This window comes from Pholis gunnellus (genome assembly GCF_910591455.1).
Source record: "Pholis gunnellus genome assembly, chromosome: 14".
NCBI classification, from domain to species: domain Eukaryota; kingdom Metazoa; phylum Chordata; class Actinopteri; order Perciformes; family Pholidae; genus Pholis; species Pholis gunnellus.
Window position 1 is genome coordinate 17,923,710 of NC_136541.1, and position 16,488 is coordinate 17,940,197.

General features: G+C 42.6%; 1 protein-coding gene across 1 annotated transcript; it reads left to right on the forward strand.

The window, feature by feature from the left end:
• Positions 1-1,822: 1,822 nt before the first annotated feature.
• On the forward strand, positions 1,823-11,414 carry sugt1 (SGT1 homolog, MIS12 kinetochore complex assembly cochaperone; the record flags this gene model as incomplete). The annotated part of the gene is made up of 11 exons (XM_079173013.1): positions 1,823-1,946; positions 2,045-2,093; positions 2,816-2,906; positions 3,150-3,219; positions 3,603-3,673; positions 5,676-5,729; positions 7,696-7,724; positions 7,945-7,967; positions 8,346-8,442; positions 10,794-10,901; positions 11,394-11,414. The coding sequence occupies exons 1-11, from the start codon at positions 1,933-1,935 to the stop codon at positions 11,412-11,414; spliced, it is 627 nt and encodes a 208-aa protein (XP_079029139.1). The 5' UTR covers positions 1,823-1,932.
• Positions 11,415-16,488: the final 5,074 nt, after the last annotated feature.

Genomic DNA, 16,488 nt, shown 5'->3' on the forward strand with positions numbered 1-16,488 from the left:
AAGCCACAGAAACCGTTCAAATATTAAAATGTTCAGCTCTTTCAGGAGAGGGGTGATATGACTTTTCATATTTGTAATCTAATCTTTAAACTGAATTATTCAGCTTTTTGCAATCTTTTTTTGAATGGGATATCTATGGAGAACATCTTCAAATCCTGTTAAACTTCTTCAACTTTCAAAGCCTTCTTCTTTCTCATACTTTCAGCTACAGACACCATAGTTAAACATTTCAACTAGAAGGGTTTTCAGCAGTGCAGTTTAAATGCTTTCAGGCTACAACATTTTTCAGACAGGTAGACTCCCATTTCTGTATTTTCAGCAATTTGTAATCTTTAAACTTTTTGAATTATTAAGCTTTTTGCAATTTTTTTTTAATTGGATGTCTATTTTCAGCAATGTTTTTGCAATTCATTTCAGCTTTCAGCATTCCAACGCATTTTCAGCAGGAAATGCATTTTCTAGTTCTTCCTTATATTTTATTTCTTCCATACGTTTTTTCAAAGGCTTCTGCTCCTTCATATTTTAAGCTACAGAAACCGTTCAAATATCAAAATGTTCAGCTCGTTAAGGACACGTGTGCTATGTCTCTTCATATTTCTAATCTTTAAACCTTTTGAATTATTAAGCTTTTTGCAATTTTTTGTTTGAATTGGATATCTATTTTCAGCAATGTTTTTGCAATTCATTTCAGCTTTCAGCATTCCAATGCATTTTCAGCAGGAAATGCATTTTCTAGTTACTTCTACTCCACGACCATTCACAGGGAAATATTGTACTTTCTGCTGCACGTTATTTATTTTACAGGTTTATGTACTAGTTACTTTGCCGATACAGATACAGTATATCTTAATACCAAATATGATCAGGAAATAGATTGTTTTGATCCCTGTAGGGAAATTCTCCAACATAATGAAAATAAAATGACCTTCACCATTACCAGCTGCACCATTAAAGAGAAGTAATGTGTCAATAATTATGATGCAATTATATAATGTTTATTATTTGGAAATTAACCAGTACTTTCACTATCTGTACTGTAAGTATATTTTGATGCTATACTTTTGTACTTTTGCTCAAGTACAGTTTGAATGCAGGACTTTTACTTGAGTATTGAACAAAGTATTTATATGTTGTGTTATTGGTACATATACTTAAGTAAATTATCTGAATGCTTCTTCCAATACTGCTACTCTATTCCCCACTCCATTTCAAAGGGAACTATTGTATTTTTTTACTCCACTACATTTCGCCATCTACGGTATAGATACTTTGATTGAGATTAAAATGTTTCTTACAAAACAAGAATCATTTTATATAATCTGATGTATCATTATAGATGAAGCTACAGTATGTAGTAGAATACAAAGTGTGTCAAACTAGCCCCCTCTTCCCCAGTCTACATTCAAATATAGATAGTTAGTTTATTAATCCTGTTTATGTTTACAACTATGGTACAGGTAAATACAAATAATATCAAATGCACAATATATACAATAAGAATAACAGTAAAATATTAGATATAAATTGCACAACATATTCAATGAAATAGAATAATATTAAATTACCTAACTAAACAGTAGTGCAAAAAAAATGCTCAAATAGTTTAATCGTCTATTATGCACAATTAATGATTATTGATGATAGCGAATCTATGTTTAAGAAATGCAGTATTTAAGGAATGGCAGCTCTTTTTTGCACGAGTGTATTTTCATGTCAGAAGTTTGCTGTCTTATGAGAAAGTTGTCATGTAATGACTCCTCCAGCCCGTTAGGTGGAGGTGTGGCGGTGTGCGCGGTGTGCAGTCGGATGTTGACAGGCCTGCTGCTGGGCTCGAGCTGAGGCACCTTGCGCTATCACGTTTCCAGAATTCTCCACATTTTGCTAGAATCTTCCTGCCACTCCAGAAAGACTGTCCACATCCGCAGCAAATCCATGGCAACCGAAAGGCAAGACCAGCTCATCAATTCAATTCTTTTTTATTACTTTTTCATTCATTTGTTTCTCTGCGGCTGGTTTTAACGGTTGGTCTCTCCTGTCGTTATAGCAGGTTCCCCGATAGCTTCATTGACGAAGATCCACAGAAAGCTCTGGAGGTAAACATTAGCGTTAGCTAGCCATACACAAATACTGAAAATCAGGGGGCTTTATCTTATCACATTAACCTTAAAGTCTTCTGACGAGCAGTTTTACAGAGGGAATTGAGTGCGGTCTCATTCATGTTAAAGTTTCCGATGTTAGCACAGATTTTTACACTAACTAACGCTAGCTAAATAGCTAAGTTAGCTAACGTTTCCTGCTAGCATCACTTAGCAAGAAGAGCCGGTATTTATCACAACTTTACGTAATAGTACCATTTCTATGTTAGCAGGACATGTATTGTGTTAGACTTAGCAACCATTACAAATGCAACACTTCGTCTTCACGTGTTATTACTAGATAGATAACGTTGGTGATAAGCGTTCAGTTTTCTTAGATATGTCAGGCTGTCCGCATGGTATTCTGAAACATGTTTAACCGGAAGTCATTAACGAATTCTAGCGTTATTTACTAGTTTGAATGACTTATTAACACTTGTTTACATGTCCTAGTTATACGGTCATTAATACATGTATGAAGTTGCCTGCGTTATGATATCTCATTTATGCTACTTTCAAAAATAAGTTGGTGGTGTCAGTGTAGTGAACAGTAGACGGAACATGTCAGCCGGTGTCAGGTTTCTTTTTAGTGTTCCTACTTTTCCGTCATTATCACAACGCTAGCTGAATCGAAACAGTACTGTAAGCTGTCCACTGAAAATCCATCTTTTTCCTTGTAGGGACTTGATGAGGCCTTACAAGGAGACTCCGACAACGCTGAGTGGCTTTGCCAGCGTGCCTACGCCCACATACTTCTGAAAAACTACAGCTGTAAGTCTGTGGACTACGTGCATTGATGGACATGTTACTCATATCACATTTTTTTCAGAAAATATAAATGTTTTCAAATTGTGTGTAGTTGCCTTTTTGGTAACTGCCCACAATAAGTGAGTGTAACGTTGTTTCTTGTGAGATCCTTGATTTGATAATCTAGTACCACCGGTCATATAACGTTTCTAAGTGATACAGGCTGGATAAACATAGTGTTGTTCCCTTTTTTTTTTTTTTTTGCAGGTGCTGTTGATGATGCCAAAAAAGCCCAGCAGCTAACACCCAGCCTTCCTCTTGCTTTCATGCGAACAGGGTGTGTATTATAATATGATCAAGGAAATGACAGAAAATCTCACTTCTTTTTTTTTGTTGGTGTATGAGCTCAACTGAAGCTCCTGCTTGTTTAGCAACATCTGTAATATAAAGTTGTTTGGTAAACACAAGTGGTTACACATTTGACCACACATCTGCTATGAAAATGTAACACAATATTCCTGTTGCAGGAGTTAGTAATGTTAAGGCAGATGTCCATGAGAAGATCTTTTCTCTCCTACCAGCCCTAAAGTTCATGTACAATAATTGTTGTAGTTATTTAACAGGATACGTGGTCCAAATTGTGTATGTCGTAAGAGGTCACTTTTATTTTCTTATTACTTTATTAAATATATATGGCATGTTTTTGTCTCCCACCTGCAGAATAGCAGAATACCACCTGAACCACTATAAGTCAGCACATGCAGCTTTCACACAGGGACACCAACTGGATGGTGAGTACAAACTTCCCATCATCCCACTCAACCACTGCCTGCAGCAGTGTGCTGTCTGTTTCACTCTCCTCATCGAATACAAAGGGATGAACCTGTGTCCTTTGAGCTTTAGGGATACAATGCAATACAGTATGAATTCTAAACATTCAGATTTTATTAATTGCTCACGCTGTAGTTTATTCATTTATTTATTTTACCTTTATCTAACCCGATACGTCAATTGAGAACCGGTTCTCATTTACGACGACGACCTGGCCAAAAAGGCCGCAACAGGAGCCAATAAAACATAGAAACATCTCAATCCATCTCATACGAAGATTGAAAGTTGATGCTTGCAGTCTTCTTCTTCTTCACTGCCTTTGTTGGCTTATTCCTGCACATCTCTGTGTGTCACCACCACCTGCAGATCAGTGGAATAGTGCACGCGTGTGCATGTGTTTTCTTTTGTGCGGGCGCGAGACACACAAAATGAGAAAAAAACCCAGCTCCACAGCACTACTAGAGTTTAAAAAAATAAAAAGAGAGGCTGTGTTTATTTAGAGCCTAAAGCATTACGCCTACATTTTTATTTATGATCACATGTCTTTATGGAATCAGTTAAGCAGGTAAAGCAAGATTTTTTTTTTCTTCCTGTGCATTTTACCTCCATATGACAACATGGTGTCGAGCCTGATGCACCTGAAGGTTGGCGATACTACTGTAGCTGGTTTGCCACGAGGAAGATAACAAAGCGGAAGCTTGTTTTGAGGAGAGGTTGTGCAAGGAGACCCGCCGTTGCCATTTTAGTATAAATGCGTCTATAAAGGAGTACAAAGGTTGAACTCCTGGCAAACAACGTTATGCTACTTTTATGCTTCTGACTGGAATAGATTGTGGATTGTGGATCGGGAAAAGCTCATGTGATGGAACGCCAGAGCGGTGCGGACGCTCAGCTGTCGTACGACTGAAACCGCGCGAACGACCGCCTCAAGTCCACAGCTGTCTGCGGGACGCTGAAAGCGCGACTGAGGCTTCAGTAATTGATTACTCGTTTGGTCCAGAAATGGTAAAAATGGGCTGAATAGGTTGATGGCTTTGCCGGTTTTCAGTTAAGTAACATCAGGCCACATGTCGATGTTACAAAAGAGCTGTTGTGCACTTTGGGCTTAAAGACAATAAATAGCCCGGACTGGGTTTGGCTCGAGGGACCCCAGCCAGATGTCACATAATGATTAAACCATTTTAAGTGTTACTAAACGTCCAGATTACCGAATGTGTCTTTCCACATTGCTCACAACTGTCGCCATTGTCAACCTAGACACTAATACCTCTGTTTCAATATCAGTTGTGACCAAAATCTCACACATGTCTCTTACTACAGCTACAATGTCTCTGTCCATCAAACTGATGCTCCCCCAAAACATGAACAACAACACATGCATTCTCATTTCATTATATTTGTATATACTTTGTGTATAAATGTTGCATTTATCAGTGACTGAGTAACTAACTTCAAGCTGTTTTCAAACAGCTGGAGCTAGCCAGCAGAGGGTGAACGTGGATGTGCTAAAGCAATGGCTGTAGCAGCGTTGCTGTCATCAAGGCACATTCATTGATTTTAATGGATATATTTTCACAGACATAACAGAACAAGCTATTTTATTTACAAGAAGAAGACATGCTTTGGGTCTTTTTTTTTGGAGCGCTGACCCTACAGGGCTCTATTAGCCACTGAAGAAGTGGTCTGAACTAAAGCAGTGGGACGGAAGAAAAGGATTTAAAAAGTCAAAAGAGAATCCGTTTCTTAACAAATTCTCAGTAGAACAGATTTTGCTTGTGAAATGTGGATCTCCTTTTGCATGCTGATATAACCGCTGGTTCAAACAGTCTCTTAGTCAAACCACTTCAGACTTCACTGACGCCGTCAGGTGTTTACACTAGATGCTCTTCTTTTATTGTATTAACGTTTATTATTTAACAAAGCAAGGGAGAACATTTCTTCTTTTTTTTGTGATTTCCACAGTTTCTGACAAATCATTTGAGATCTGGACCAAGCGGTGTGAGGAGATGATGGGAGGTAAGTAGATGACCTGAAACTTCTATAACGTCCGTGTTTTAATGTTAATGTATTTCGAGCTGACGTTGGTCTTTAATTGTTTAATATCCTCATGAATCTACAGTCTTGATTAAATCGTTTTAATGTGTTTAAAATGTCCAAAGATGTTAAATATTGGTACACAATATGGCCTGTGGCGGTTTTAGTTAAAAAATAAAGAAATAGTTTCAGACGTCCAGATCCATCACCAGTTGCAGTCTAACTTCTCTGTGCTATTTGCTCTATTAGACACTGAACTAAATGGCACAGTCAGCGAGCTGATGGGGCCCATCTGATCAAACAAATGAGCTCGCACACATCCAATGAATCTACTGCGCGAGTGTTTAGGCAGCGCTGCGCGGTCCAATAAAAGATGCATGCCGTGTCGGGCTGGTGTGTTTCTGTTTGCTGGTGATGCCCGGGCCCTCCGGATCATCTGGAGTAAACAAGAGCACGCGCTTTGACAAACACGCTTCACACCCGCATGCATGCGTTCTCCCGGGAGCGGCATGATTCATCAGAGTTAACGTTACTGATGTTTGAGAGGCCCCGATGAGACCCAACCCCTTCATAGGCCTGCTCACAGACGGCATGCACACACACACACACACACAGTGACAAATGCACATCAGAGTGTATATCACCCCCTCCCCTATAACTTGAAAGTACCCTACTTGCGTACGCTCACTCCAGCAGCACAACTTTTTTTCTTTCGGTGACGGTGTGTTTACAACCAACCAACCAACACACACACACACACACACACACACACACACACACACACACACACACACACACACACACACGGCACCTGGTTATTCCATCACATGTGGCACCCTGCTGGTTTAAAAACACACAAACTGTGACACAGTCTTTTTCTCCAAACACACCCGCCCCTCCTCACCGTTTCAAACGCGACCTCATTAAGACGACTTTAACACTCCTCATCTCTCTCTTCCCTCTCTGTGGTCTGTCTGTCTCTCTCTCTCTCTCTCTGTCTGTCTGTCTGTCTGTCTCTCTCTCTATTGTCTGTCTCTCTCTCTATCTGTTCTCTCTCCGTCTCTCTGTCTCTCTCTCTGTCTCCCTCTGTCTCCCCCTGTCTCTGTGTAATGAAGTCATTGAATAATGTATGATAGCATGCTGGTAAACGGTGCTCAGACCTGTTTGGGCTCAGAGGGCTTTTAATGGGCGTGGACGGACCAGTAAACAAACTGGTGGAGGATGGGAAGAGCTTGTGGCGGGTTTGTACGGTCATGGAATTTGAAAAGAAAATGTTCGGCACCCTAGAAATCCACTTAGCCAGACACACCGCCTCAGCCGCATCATCTCTCTGTTACCCGGCTCCCCGACATCCAGAAACGACCTCATCTGTTTTTAGGACTTTTATGAATTTAAATTGATTAGACCAAATTAATTTGTTCTCTAGCTTACGAGACACAAAGTTTTTCTCTCACTTTTTTTTTTCAGTTACGTTTTTATCTATTTGATTAATCCTCTTCACCCCACCACTTACGCAATATGAAGCTTTTTTAATGTCTTTGTCTTAATCCGTTGCATTTTCACACAAAAGGAGCTTTACACACACAACCTTATCATACTTATTTATTGATGTAGTCGTGATTTAAGTGTTAACAGTTGTCACATTTATGTTAAAAGTGTTGCAAATCTAGTTCTTCAAGTAAAATGTAGCACACCAGTCAACCTTAATCAAATAAAACAGAATTTCCCAGAAACAAAAAAAAGTAATCTACATTTTTTGGGGGGAAAATGTGTATTAGTCCTGGTATGGAACAATCTGTCTACAAATGTGTGTTAAGTTCAAATGTGTGTTTCTATAGCTTGGCCATCGTAGTTAAGAGATCAGAATTTGATTTAGGAAACTTGAGGGCGTGTATTTAATGTTTCCACCTGCCACTCACCCAAATTCTTGTTCTTCTTCTCTTTCCAGAGCAGACACAGCTCGGCAGCGACAACAGGGTGAGTTTTTCTGCACGGCCACCAGGGGGCATTGTTGCTCTCAGCATCAGTAGAGATCATCAGCCTGGTGTGTGCTCCTGTTCAAAGAACGGGAGCCTCACTAAGCTTCTTTTGTTGTTGTGTTTTCTCTCATTTTTCTCCTTTTTGTTTCATCCCTCTGCCTTCTCGCCACATCCTCGCCACATTGTCATTCCGTCTCGGCGGCTGAATGACCGAGCAGACACCAGCGGTTCCACCTGTGAAGTAAGTGCACAAATGTAAATACGCCATATCTCGCCATCTGTTTTATGTTTTTATGTTTATTTTATTTATTACGCCGCAGCAGCCCCATTCTTTACATCTGTGAAAACAACGTGCATGAACGAGACATGTTAATGATGTGCAGAGTTTTATCATTTATAGTACCTGGTTTCGTGAAGTTTTATATATTCGCAATAGCAGTGGAGAAAAGGTCTTCACTCTTGTTAATCAGTGTGTGTGTGTGTGTGTGTGTGTGTGTGTGTGTGTGTGTGTGTGTGTGTGTGTGTGTGTGTGTGTGTGTGTGTGTGTGTGTATGTGTGTGTGTGTGTGTGTGTGTGTGTGTGTGTGTGTGTGTGTGTGTGTGTGTGTGTGTTCTTGCAGGCATGACTGGTACCAAACAGAGTCTCAAGTCATCGTCACAGTAATGGCAAAAAATGTACCCAAGGATGGTGTGTGTGTCAACTTCATGGAAAAAGAGGTACAAACACACACTTGAGTGCACTGTTGAAGTGAAGAGAGACTTTGTTTTCTTTGTGTGTGTGTGTGTCTGTGTGTAACAGAGATGGGTTAGCTGTTGGGTGTTTCCTCAGGGGGGCCCATTAGATGGGTCTCTCACACATACACACACGTACACACACACTCCCCATGGAACCAACTATGCCTCCAGTGGTGCCTTGTTAACATTGCCCCCAAAGTACAGATCTAAGAACAATTTACCCTCCCCAGCTTCTCCAACCTCCTAATTGTCTGTGGATAGACGGCATAACTGATCTAGGATCAGCTGCAGAGCCCTCCAGGGACAACCTTATCTTTTTCTCTTCTCCTGTGCTTCTTTCCGCTTCTTTCTCTCTCTCAGAGGGTTAACCGCAGGGCACCCCAGGGAGCGGCATTGTCTTTCCTAATAGAATAACAAACTGAGTTTACCTCATTTCAAAAGAAATAGTTCACTCGCTCCCAATCCCACAGTCGCTTGTTAAGCTCCCTCTGTCTGTGGTGGGAAGTACAGATAAGTTCATATATTTTACTAGGTCAGTATATACAAAAGAAATTAAAGATGAAAGGCAGTGGTTCCACTTCTTTTCCCTTGTGACTGAGCATGCGGCAGCTGTATACCTACAGACGGCGCGGGGATTCAACTGGAAATGAATAATAAGGCTTTGATAGTTTTGTGGAATTGCCCAAAAGCGACTTCGGCTAACTTTCCAAGCTTTTATCCCCGACGAACCACTTCTAACACACAACTGGTCCCAAAATCAGAAAGTCCACTTTTAGGCTAAAAAAAAAAGATCTAAATGATCTCCGTCCAGACTAAAACGCCTGAAAACTAAATATCACGTGACTATTCACGTACACTGGGCGTGATGGTGCCGGTGTAAACAGGAAGTAGATTGGTTTAAAAAAAATACGACAGAGTAATAAAGTAGTCTTTAATAATGAACGGTTGTGTTTGATACTTAAGATCTTCTCTAAAATCTTCCTCTATGAACTCAAACAGACACATTTCGTGTAAAGTTTTATTTTTCAGACTTAGTTACAGCGCTGCGGGTCTTTATCTCTCTCTCTCGCTCTCTCTCACACATCACATTTACTTACACTTACACATAATGGTTTACTAGATTACATAAATGTGGTCAACACGTCTCTCACTCGTTTCCTCTCAGTTTCGTTGTTGTCTGTTCTCACTTGTAGCTCTGCTGGGCTGAAGTCTCTGTCTACTGGAGAGCATTAACTGCTTTTGTTCCTTTTATAGTTTATGTGTGGACTTCACAATAGTTGTGCAGAACAAAATAAGCATTAATAAGGAAAGAAAAGTCCTCCGTTTTGTGTCCATCACCCTCCCTAAAGCCGCTAACCGTGACTGCAGACGTCCGCTCCGTAGGTCTGGACGCGCCGCTCACTAATCTCTCCATTAACAGCTGCTTCCTCTGTAATAGTGCAGACCATAACCGCACAACAGCTGCTGGTAAAGACACAAGGTCAGCAACGCCTGTAATCAGTTGTCCATGTTGAATTAACCTGGTAGTCGATCGGTAATCAATGTTGTTGCTTGTGAGCTTCCGGGTAAGGACACGTCGTGACTGCTAAGAACCAATCAAGTAGCGAGTGGGCGTCATCGCCGCGGAGTTTTCAAACGTATCCGTCCTCTGGAGCGTTTTTCAAACTCCTCCGTTTTCGGTGCTCGAAAACGCCGGCGTAGTGTGGACGCTCGGTGTAAACGTAGCAAAACACATGCGTCTTCAAATGGAAACGGAGTAGTGTGGACATGGCCTCAGTGAGGCGGTAGGTGTTGATTTTGCAAACGATTACAGGTCCAAGTGACGTACTGCTGAGATGAGATGATAACCGCCGAGGTATTCGGCTTTAGTGCCTTTCTATACAAGGGCAGCTTTTGCCAAGAACGGGTGTTAAGATTTGGGCCCCAGCCGAGTCCACGTCCCTCTAAACCAACAAGCCACACACCCACCCACCCAGTCCTGGTGAGTGACAGGCTGTTAGGAGCTGTCTGACCCCTCATCACTGGTCACTCTGTGGCTGAAGGGGACAGGGCGAGAGAGGATACTCCTGGCCGACAAACCAGCCACATCAGATGATTATTCTCGTGGACAAGCTGACCCCCCCCCCCCCCCCTCCACACACACACACACACACACACACACACACACTCCTTTTCTATCATTTTGTTTGGTGTGTTTTCTAAAAGCTGCAGTTAAGTCTAATGAAAATATTGATGCTAGAATTTCAACTCAGGAATTAAATTCTGAACAGAAATGTCAGGTCTAAACATGATTTACCTCATCGACTAATGTCGGCTGTCTGTGGTCTCTTCAGCTCTCTGCTACGATACAGCTGGCGTCAGGAGAGAACTACAACCTGGACCTCCACCTGCTGCACCACATCGTGCCTCAACAGAGCAACTTCAAGATCCTCACCACCAAGGTACCGCAGTCACTCTGACTTTAGCTGCTCCAGTAAGTGTGCTGATGAAACTTCCTCCATCAACAGGAAGTCCACTTTTTAGGAAGGAAATGGCAGATTTTACATTTTGGCATACGTTTTTTTGATGAGTTGACACGTTTCTGACAGGTTTAACAGACATTAGCGCTGTGACCGATGACTTGCTGTCAGACCCGCACGCTTTCAACTACACCTGTTCTGTTTAATGGTCCATTGTGCACTAAAAGGCACATCGAGGCTTCTCTGACGTTGGAGCACACAGGACCAAAAAAGAACAACCTGCTGCCTTTTGTCCTTTCTCGGGTCACAGTGACCACGACGGAGTAAGTTGAGATGATAAAATGTTCTCAAAGTAAGCAGTTGGATGCTGCCAGGATACAATTGGTCATGTCTGGAATATCTGGGGTTTCAATATTTTTATGCGGCATAAATGTTTTGGGATTCAGTTTATTCTTGTGAGTGCGATTTCTCTAGAACCTGGAGCTCAATTTTTGATTGTTCAATTTTGGCACAAACGTCCACTTGGACTCAAAGATGAACCGATTAGAATTAGGAGGTCAAAGGTCACTCTGACCTCCCAAAACACATATTTGACCATAACTCAATAATTCCTATGCTAATTATGACAATATCACAGAAACGTCTAAAAGGGTCAAATGATGAAGTGATGATATTTTGGACAGTCATGGGTGTGAACTGCAACCCGACCGAATGGCGGAGGCGGTGACTCTAGTTGATAATGTACCAGGTTACAATTCACAGCACTAGTTCTCTAAGAATCTCCTTCATAACCAAGCTCTGGTTTTGTAACTCAAACCTTCCTAATGAACAGAATCTGTTGGAGTCGATGTGGGAAATCCGCGGCAGCACCCCGCCCTGTGAGATGGTGGTTTTCAGATGTTTTTCTCCACACCAGCCCCAGCTGCATCGCAATAGAAAACTGTTTACCGCTTTACAGCGAAACTGAAAAAACTGAAACTGAAAAACATAAACAAGCAAGAAACAACATTTTTAGGTCATGGAAGCACTCCAGTGAAGTTTTTTGGAAGACGAAAAGTTGTTGAATTCGACTCCGAGATGGTGAGGACACCGCATGTAGCCTTTCCATCCCAGTGGAGGCACTCGGCAGTAGAGAAGCAGACTGTTAAACATGTTTTATGTCCCTGTAAAGACAATAAGATAAGTAGTAATGTCACACACTGGAGGAATGCGCTGCACTCTAAATATGCTTCTAGTCTCTGAATGGTAATTTTGCCCGATAGCATCATACGACACGACGTTATCTCTGTGTATTAAGGCTTTTATTGTCTTAATAGCTGATCATTAATAATTCTTTGTGTCTTCCTTAAAAACGATAATGACTCAAATGCTGTCAGATAGGGAAGACGGCAAAGAAGAAAAGCATGCAGATGGTAATTTAAGCAGCTCACCGAAATTGACTGATCGTTACCACTCTCAGATTAACATCTTAAATGTCTTAATAATTTAAAGCGGCCTAAAGTAGGCTGTCGCTACCTATAATTCCTTAATGCCGGCTAAGCTCACTGTAGCTGGAGTAGAAATGGGGGGGAAAAAATCCAATCCGGCTGTATACAGTGTGGCTCATGTGGAGACGTTCGCGGAGTTCATCTGAACAGGAGATTCACACAAATCCGCACTCCTACACACGCACACACACATTTATCAGGGCTGTACTCACGAAGAGTTCCTCAGCCCCGTTAAAGGTGATTATGGGCCTAATAAGTAGGAAGGGCACTTTTTACTATCGACTAATTAGTGTGCAATATAGAGGATGTGGGCTAACGAGTGTGCTGATTCAGGGTTTAGGCCACTGTCAGCTCTCAGCCTGAGGATCAAGAGGCAGGTTCTGTGTGATTCTTTTTTTTTTTTTTTATATCATTAAGGAGAAAGAAATCGTCTTTTAGGCGATTGATCGCTCCGGTCAATATAAGTGCAGCATATAGCTCTGCTCTCTTCCATAGGGATGCTGTTTATTCCTAAGAACTGTTATTCTGGTGTCACACTTTATTTCGGACGGCATCTTCCAAAGTATCTTGAGTTGTATCCTATTGCAAGTAACTCAACGAAAAGCTTTACATTGTAAAGATAATTAACCATTTATTGGCTCTTCACACAGGTTGTCCACTTCTGTATTATTGAATGACTGGGCAGAATTATAATCTAGGTTCATCTAAAGCACACATTTTGACAATATTTTTCGATGCTGTTGTTGCTTCAGCTGCATATATTTAACTCCTCGTTCACTGAAGGGCCTTTCGTACAGAACGAGCGGCGGCATCACTGACGCCCGTTCTTTCTGTAGGCTTGCGCGGCGCACCCACGTCTTTTTGTCGCGGCGGCGGGCAAAGCGCTTGCTGCGATGAACCCTGCGGGCAGCGTCTCATCGTGTATTCACTTCCTGGACTTGACCCCGGGACCGCCCTCCAGATGCAGTTCGTCCACGGGAGTCTGGGAAATAAATGATAATTCAGTGATGCCGACTCCACCAAGTTAACTTCGGCCAAAGTTGAGTCCCACATGAGAAGAGAAAGTTTATTACTCATAAAATTATGATATAGCAATGTCTAGTAGCAGTTATGTCCGACCTTTATGGAAATGAAAAAGAGATGCAGTGAGACGAACCAAATTTACACAAGCCACCTACACGAGTCGAGCGGATTGGAGATGGTCTTGATACAGACGGTGTTTCTCTTGGATGCTGAGGTAAACGAGTGAAATAAATGTCTTACGCTTTATATAAATCTCATCTCAAAAGACAGAACAGTGCAGCCCGTAACAGGCTCACTGTCGTTATTATATACAGCCGCAGAAACCTCAGTGAATTCGGCCTTTGGGCTTTGAACACGATAAAACAAGAGTAGTGTTTTTGTTGAACAATAGGTTTCAACAGTCTGTCATATTACATTTTATCCCTTTTTGTTAAAAAAAAACAAATCAGTATTTCTAAGTAATATAAAAAAAGAATATTTTTGGCAGGGGTACTGAAACCCAATATCATTCTAACAATCCCCAGCCCTATATGTTATTATTATTAGATATATTTTATTATTAGATCTATATTTGCGTGACAAAAACAGGGTTTACATCAACAGCCTAAAAAGATATACTATGGTATCAACATCCCCCAAACCAGCCCGGGCCACAGAGCCTCTGAAAGCAATGAGGACATTTATTCTAGTTTATTTCCCAGCGAGGCCGCGGGGGGAATGAAAGGGCCGAGCGTGATCACAGGTGCTGGAAGTATACGCCGTATGGTGCCACGGCAGCAAAAGCAATAGATTGGTGGCATTACATAACCTGACATCTATATCGTGTGCATTATATCCACCGGCTACACGTTGCCGAGTGGAGACTGACCTGCACGGAAACTGCCCCCTCCTCAAAAAAACAAAAAAAAACTCACTTTTCCATGGCAACAGCAGAGACTGCATACCAGAGGTGCACGTGGGTTGCAGCTTAAACAAGGGCTCAGTCTTCCAGAGACCACAGCTGAAGATGGTCTTGCACTTTTCTCTCGTCTCACTCTGCGGTGTCTTTCGTTTCTTTCTTCTTTTTTTTTACCTCTTTCTTCCTCATTTATGGTCTTTGCCTCTCCCTGCCCTGTCACAGACACACACACCTTCTCTCTGTCTTGCGTAGATACAAGCGCGCGCACACACACACACACACACACACACACACACACACACACACACACACACACACACACACACACACACACACACACACACACACACACACACACACACACACATACCTCTACCTCTCGGATAACGAGAAAGAGAGTGTTCAAAACCTCCTCCTCTCCCACAAAGCCCTGCCTGTTCCCTGGTCCACTGGGCTCCTCCGGTACACATGGCCCCTGCACTCACTCACTCACTCTCTCTCTCACACACACACACACACATACACAACGGAGCTCATAAGCCCTCATTGGCAGCATTCAAATGTGCATAACGGCACCTCAAAACTCCACAGGTGAAACGTGTGTGCACACGTGCTCCCCAAATGTGAGAGCCCCACTATAAACTCAGCCTGCTTTCTCAATGCGTGTCTCATTTAAATGTTTTGGAGCCGTTTCGTTTTCTGAAGCCAAGAGCCACTGGGGGGGGGGGGCAACATCCGAATGAACAACGGCATCAGCAAATCAAGTTTCCCCCCCAGATTGGCATGCATCCCTAATGAGCGTTTGGAAGAGAGGAAAAGAAAAAAGCAGCATTGCCCTCAGAGCTGTTGATTCCCAACCAATGTCGGCCTGTCTGTCTCTGTAATAGGCTGCCCTGCACTCCTCGCTCCACAATGTTTACGCTTCATCTCCTCGCTGTCTTTAAAGACAACTTAGCAGGGGGAGGCTAAGCCAGGCTTGAGTGTGCAAGCACACACACACACACACGCACGCACGCACGCACGCACGCACACATGCACACACATATACAAATACAAATACAGAGGCTGAACAGTAATCTCTCAACACACTTGTGCCATTTACACAAAGTATTTGCTGTGTGTGTGTGTGAGCGTCGTCTGTAGCACATCATCGTCAGAGCGACCTCCTCCTGTCCTCCACCACGACAGACATTCCAACCGCAGGGGTCACCGCGACAACGGGGAGCCAATTACACACCAGTGTGTTTGATCAGAGCAGACGGCTGCCGCACACACACTCGCACACTCGGACGCGCGCGCACACACGAGCACACTCGACGCAATTTGGGATCCACACTCGCTCGTTCACTCACTTCCAAACTCATCTCCTTTTGGCAAATAGCAAAAGTGGCGTCTCCGCTCTTTAATTTCCACGCCTGTCAACGTCTAAAAATGTTTATATTTATTTCATTTATGCGTCTTTCTTGCAGAGTTTGTTTTGAAATCCGCGGGGATCTGAAGAAAGAGGGAGACGATGCTGGGTGAGGAGTTTTGACAGGGGAGAAGGGGGGGGGGTGAAATGGTTACAAACGCATGTGACAAACGACACGGGACCCCAGTGCCCTTCTGTAAATAGCATGTGTGTGTGTCCACATGTGTGTGTGTGTGTGTAGTGCAGTATTGTATTGTCCAGCCCAAGGGTCCTGTGGGTGGTGGCCCCCGAATGTGGCTCTGCTGTCACATCCCTTTACGAGCCATCTTTTCGCCTGTCACACACACACACACACACAGAGACGCACACACACACACACACACACACGGCGCCTGGCCTGCCATGTCCCTTAGAAGCCAGGAAGCACAGATGTGGCAGCAGATTAATGTTGTATGGCCCAGGAGCACGCAGAGAAGCACACACACGGGGCCGCGGCTCGAGTCCTGCTGCACTTCACACGACAGAAATTAAACACAATTTGTGGCACCTGCTAAGCTGGATGGTCATTTTAAGACATTTCATGTCCTCGGTCTACTGTTTCTGTTCTGAAACCTCTATGATCATTAACAGATCCATTTAAAACAGCACCCGATTGAGGAACTGCAGGTTTTGGCACCGATTGATTGGATTTTGATGTAAAAAAAATATAGAGAAAATCGATATTTTTGTTGTTTTCAAACAAGTGCATAG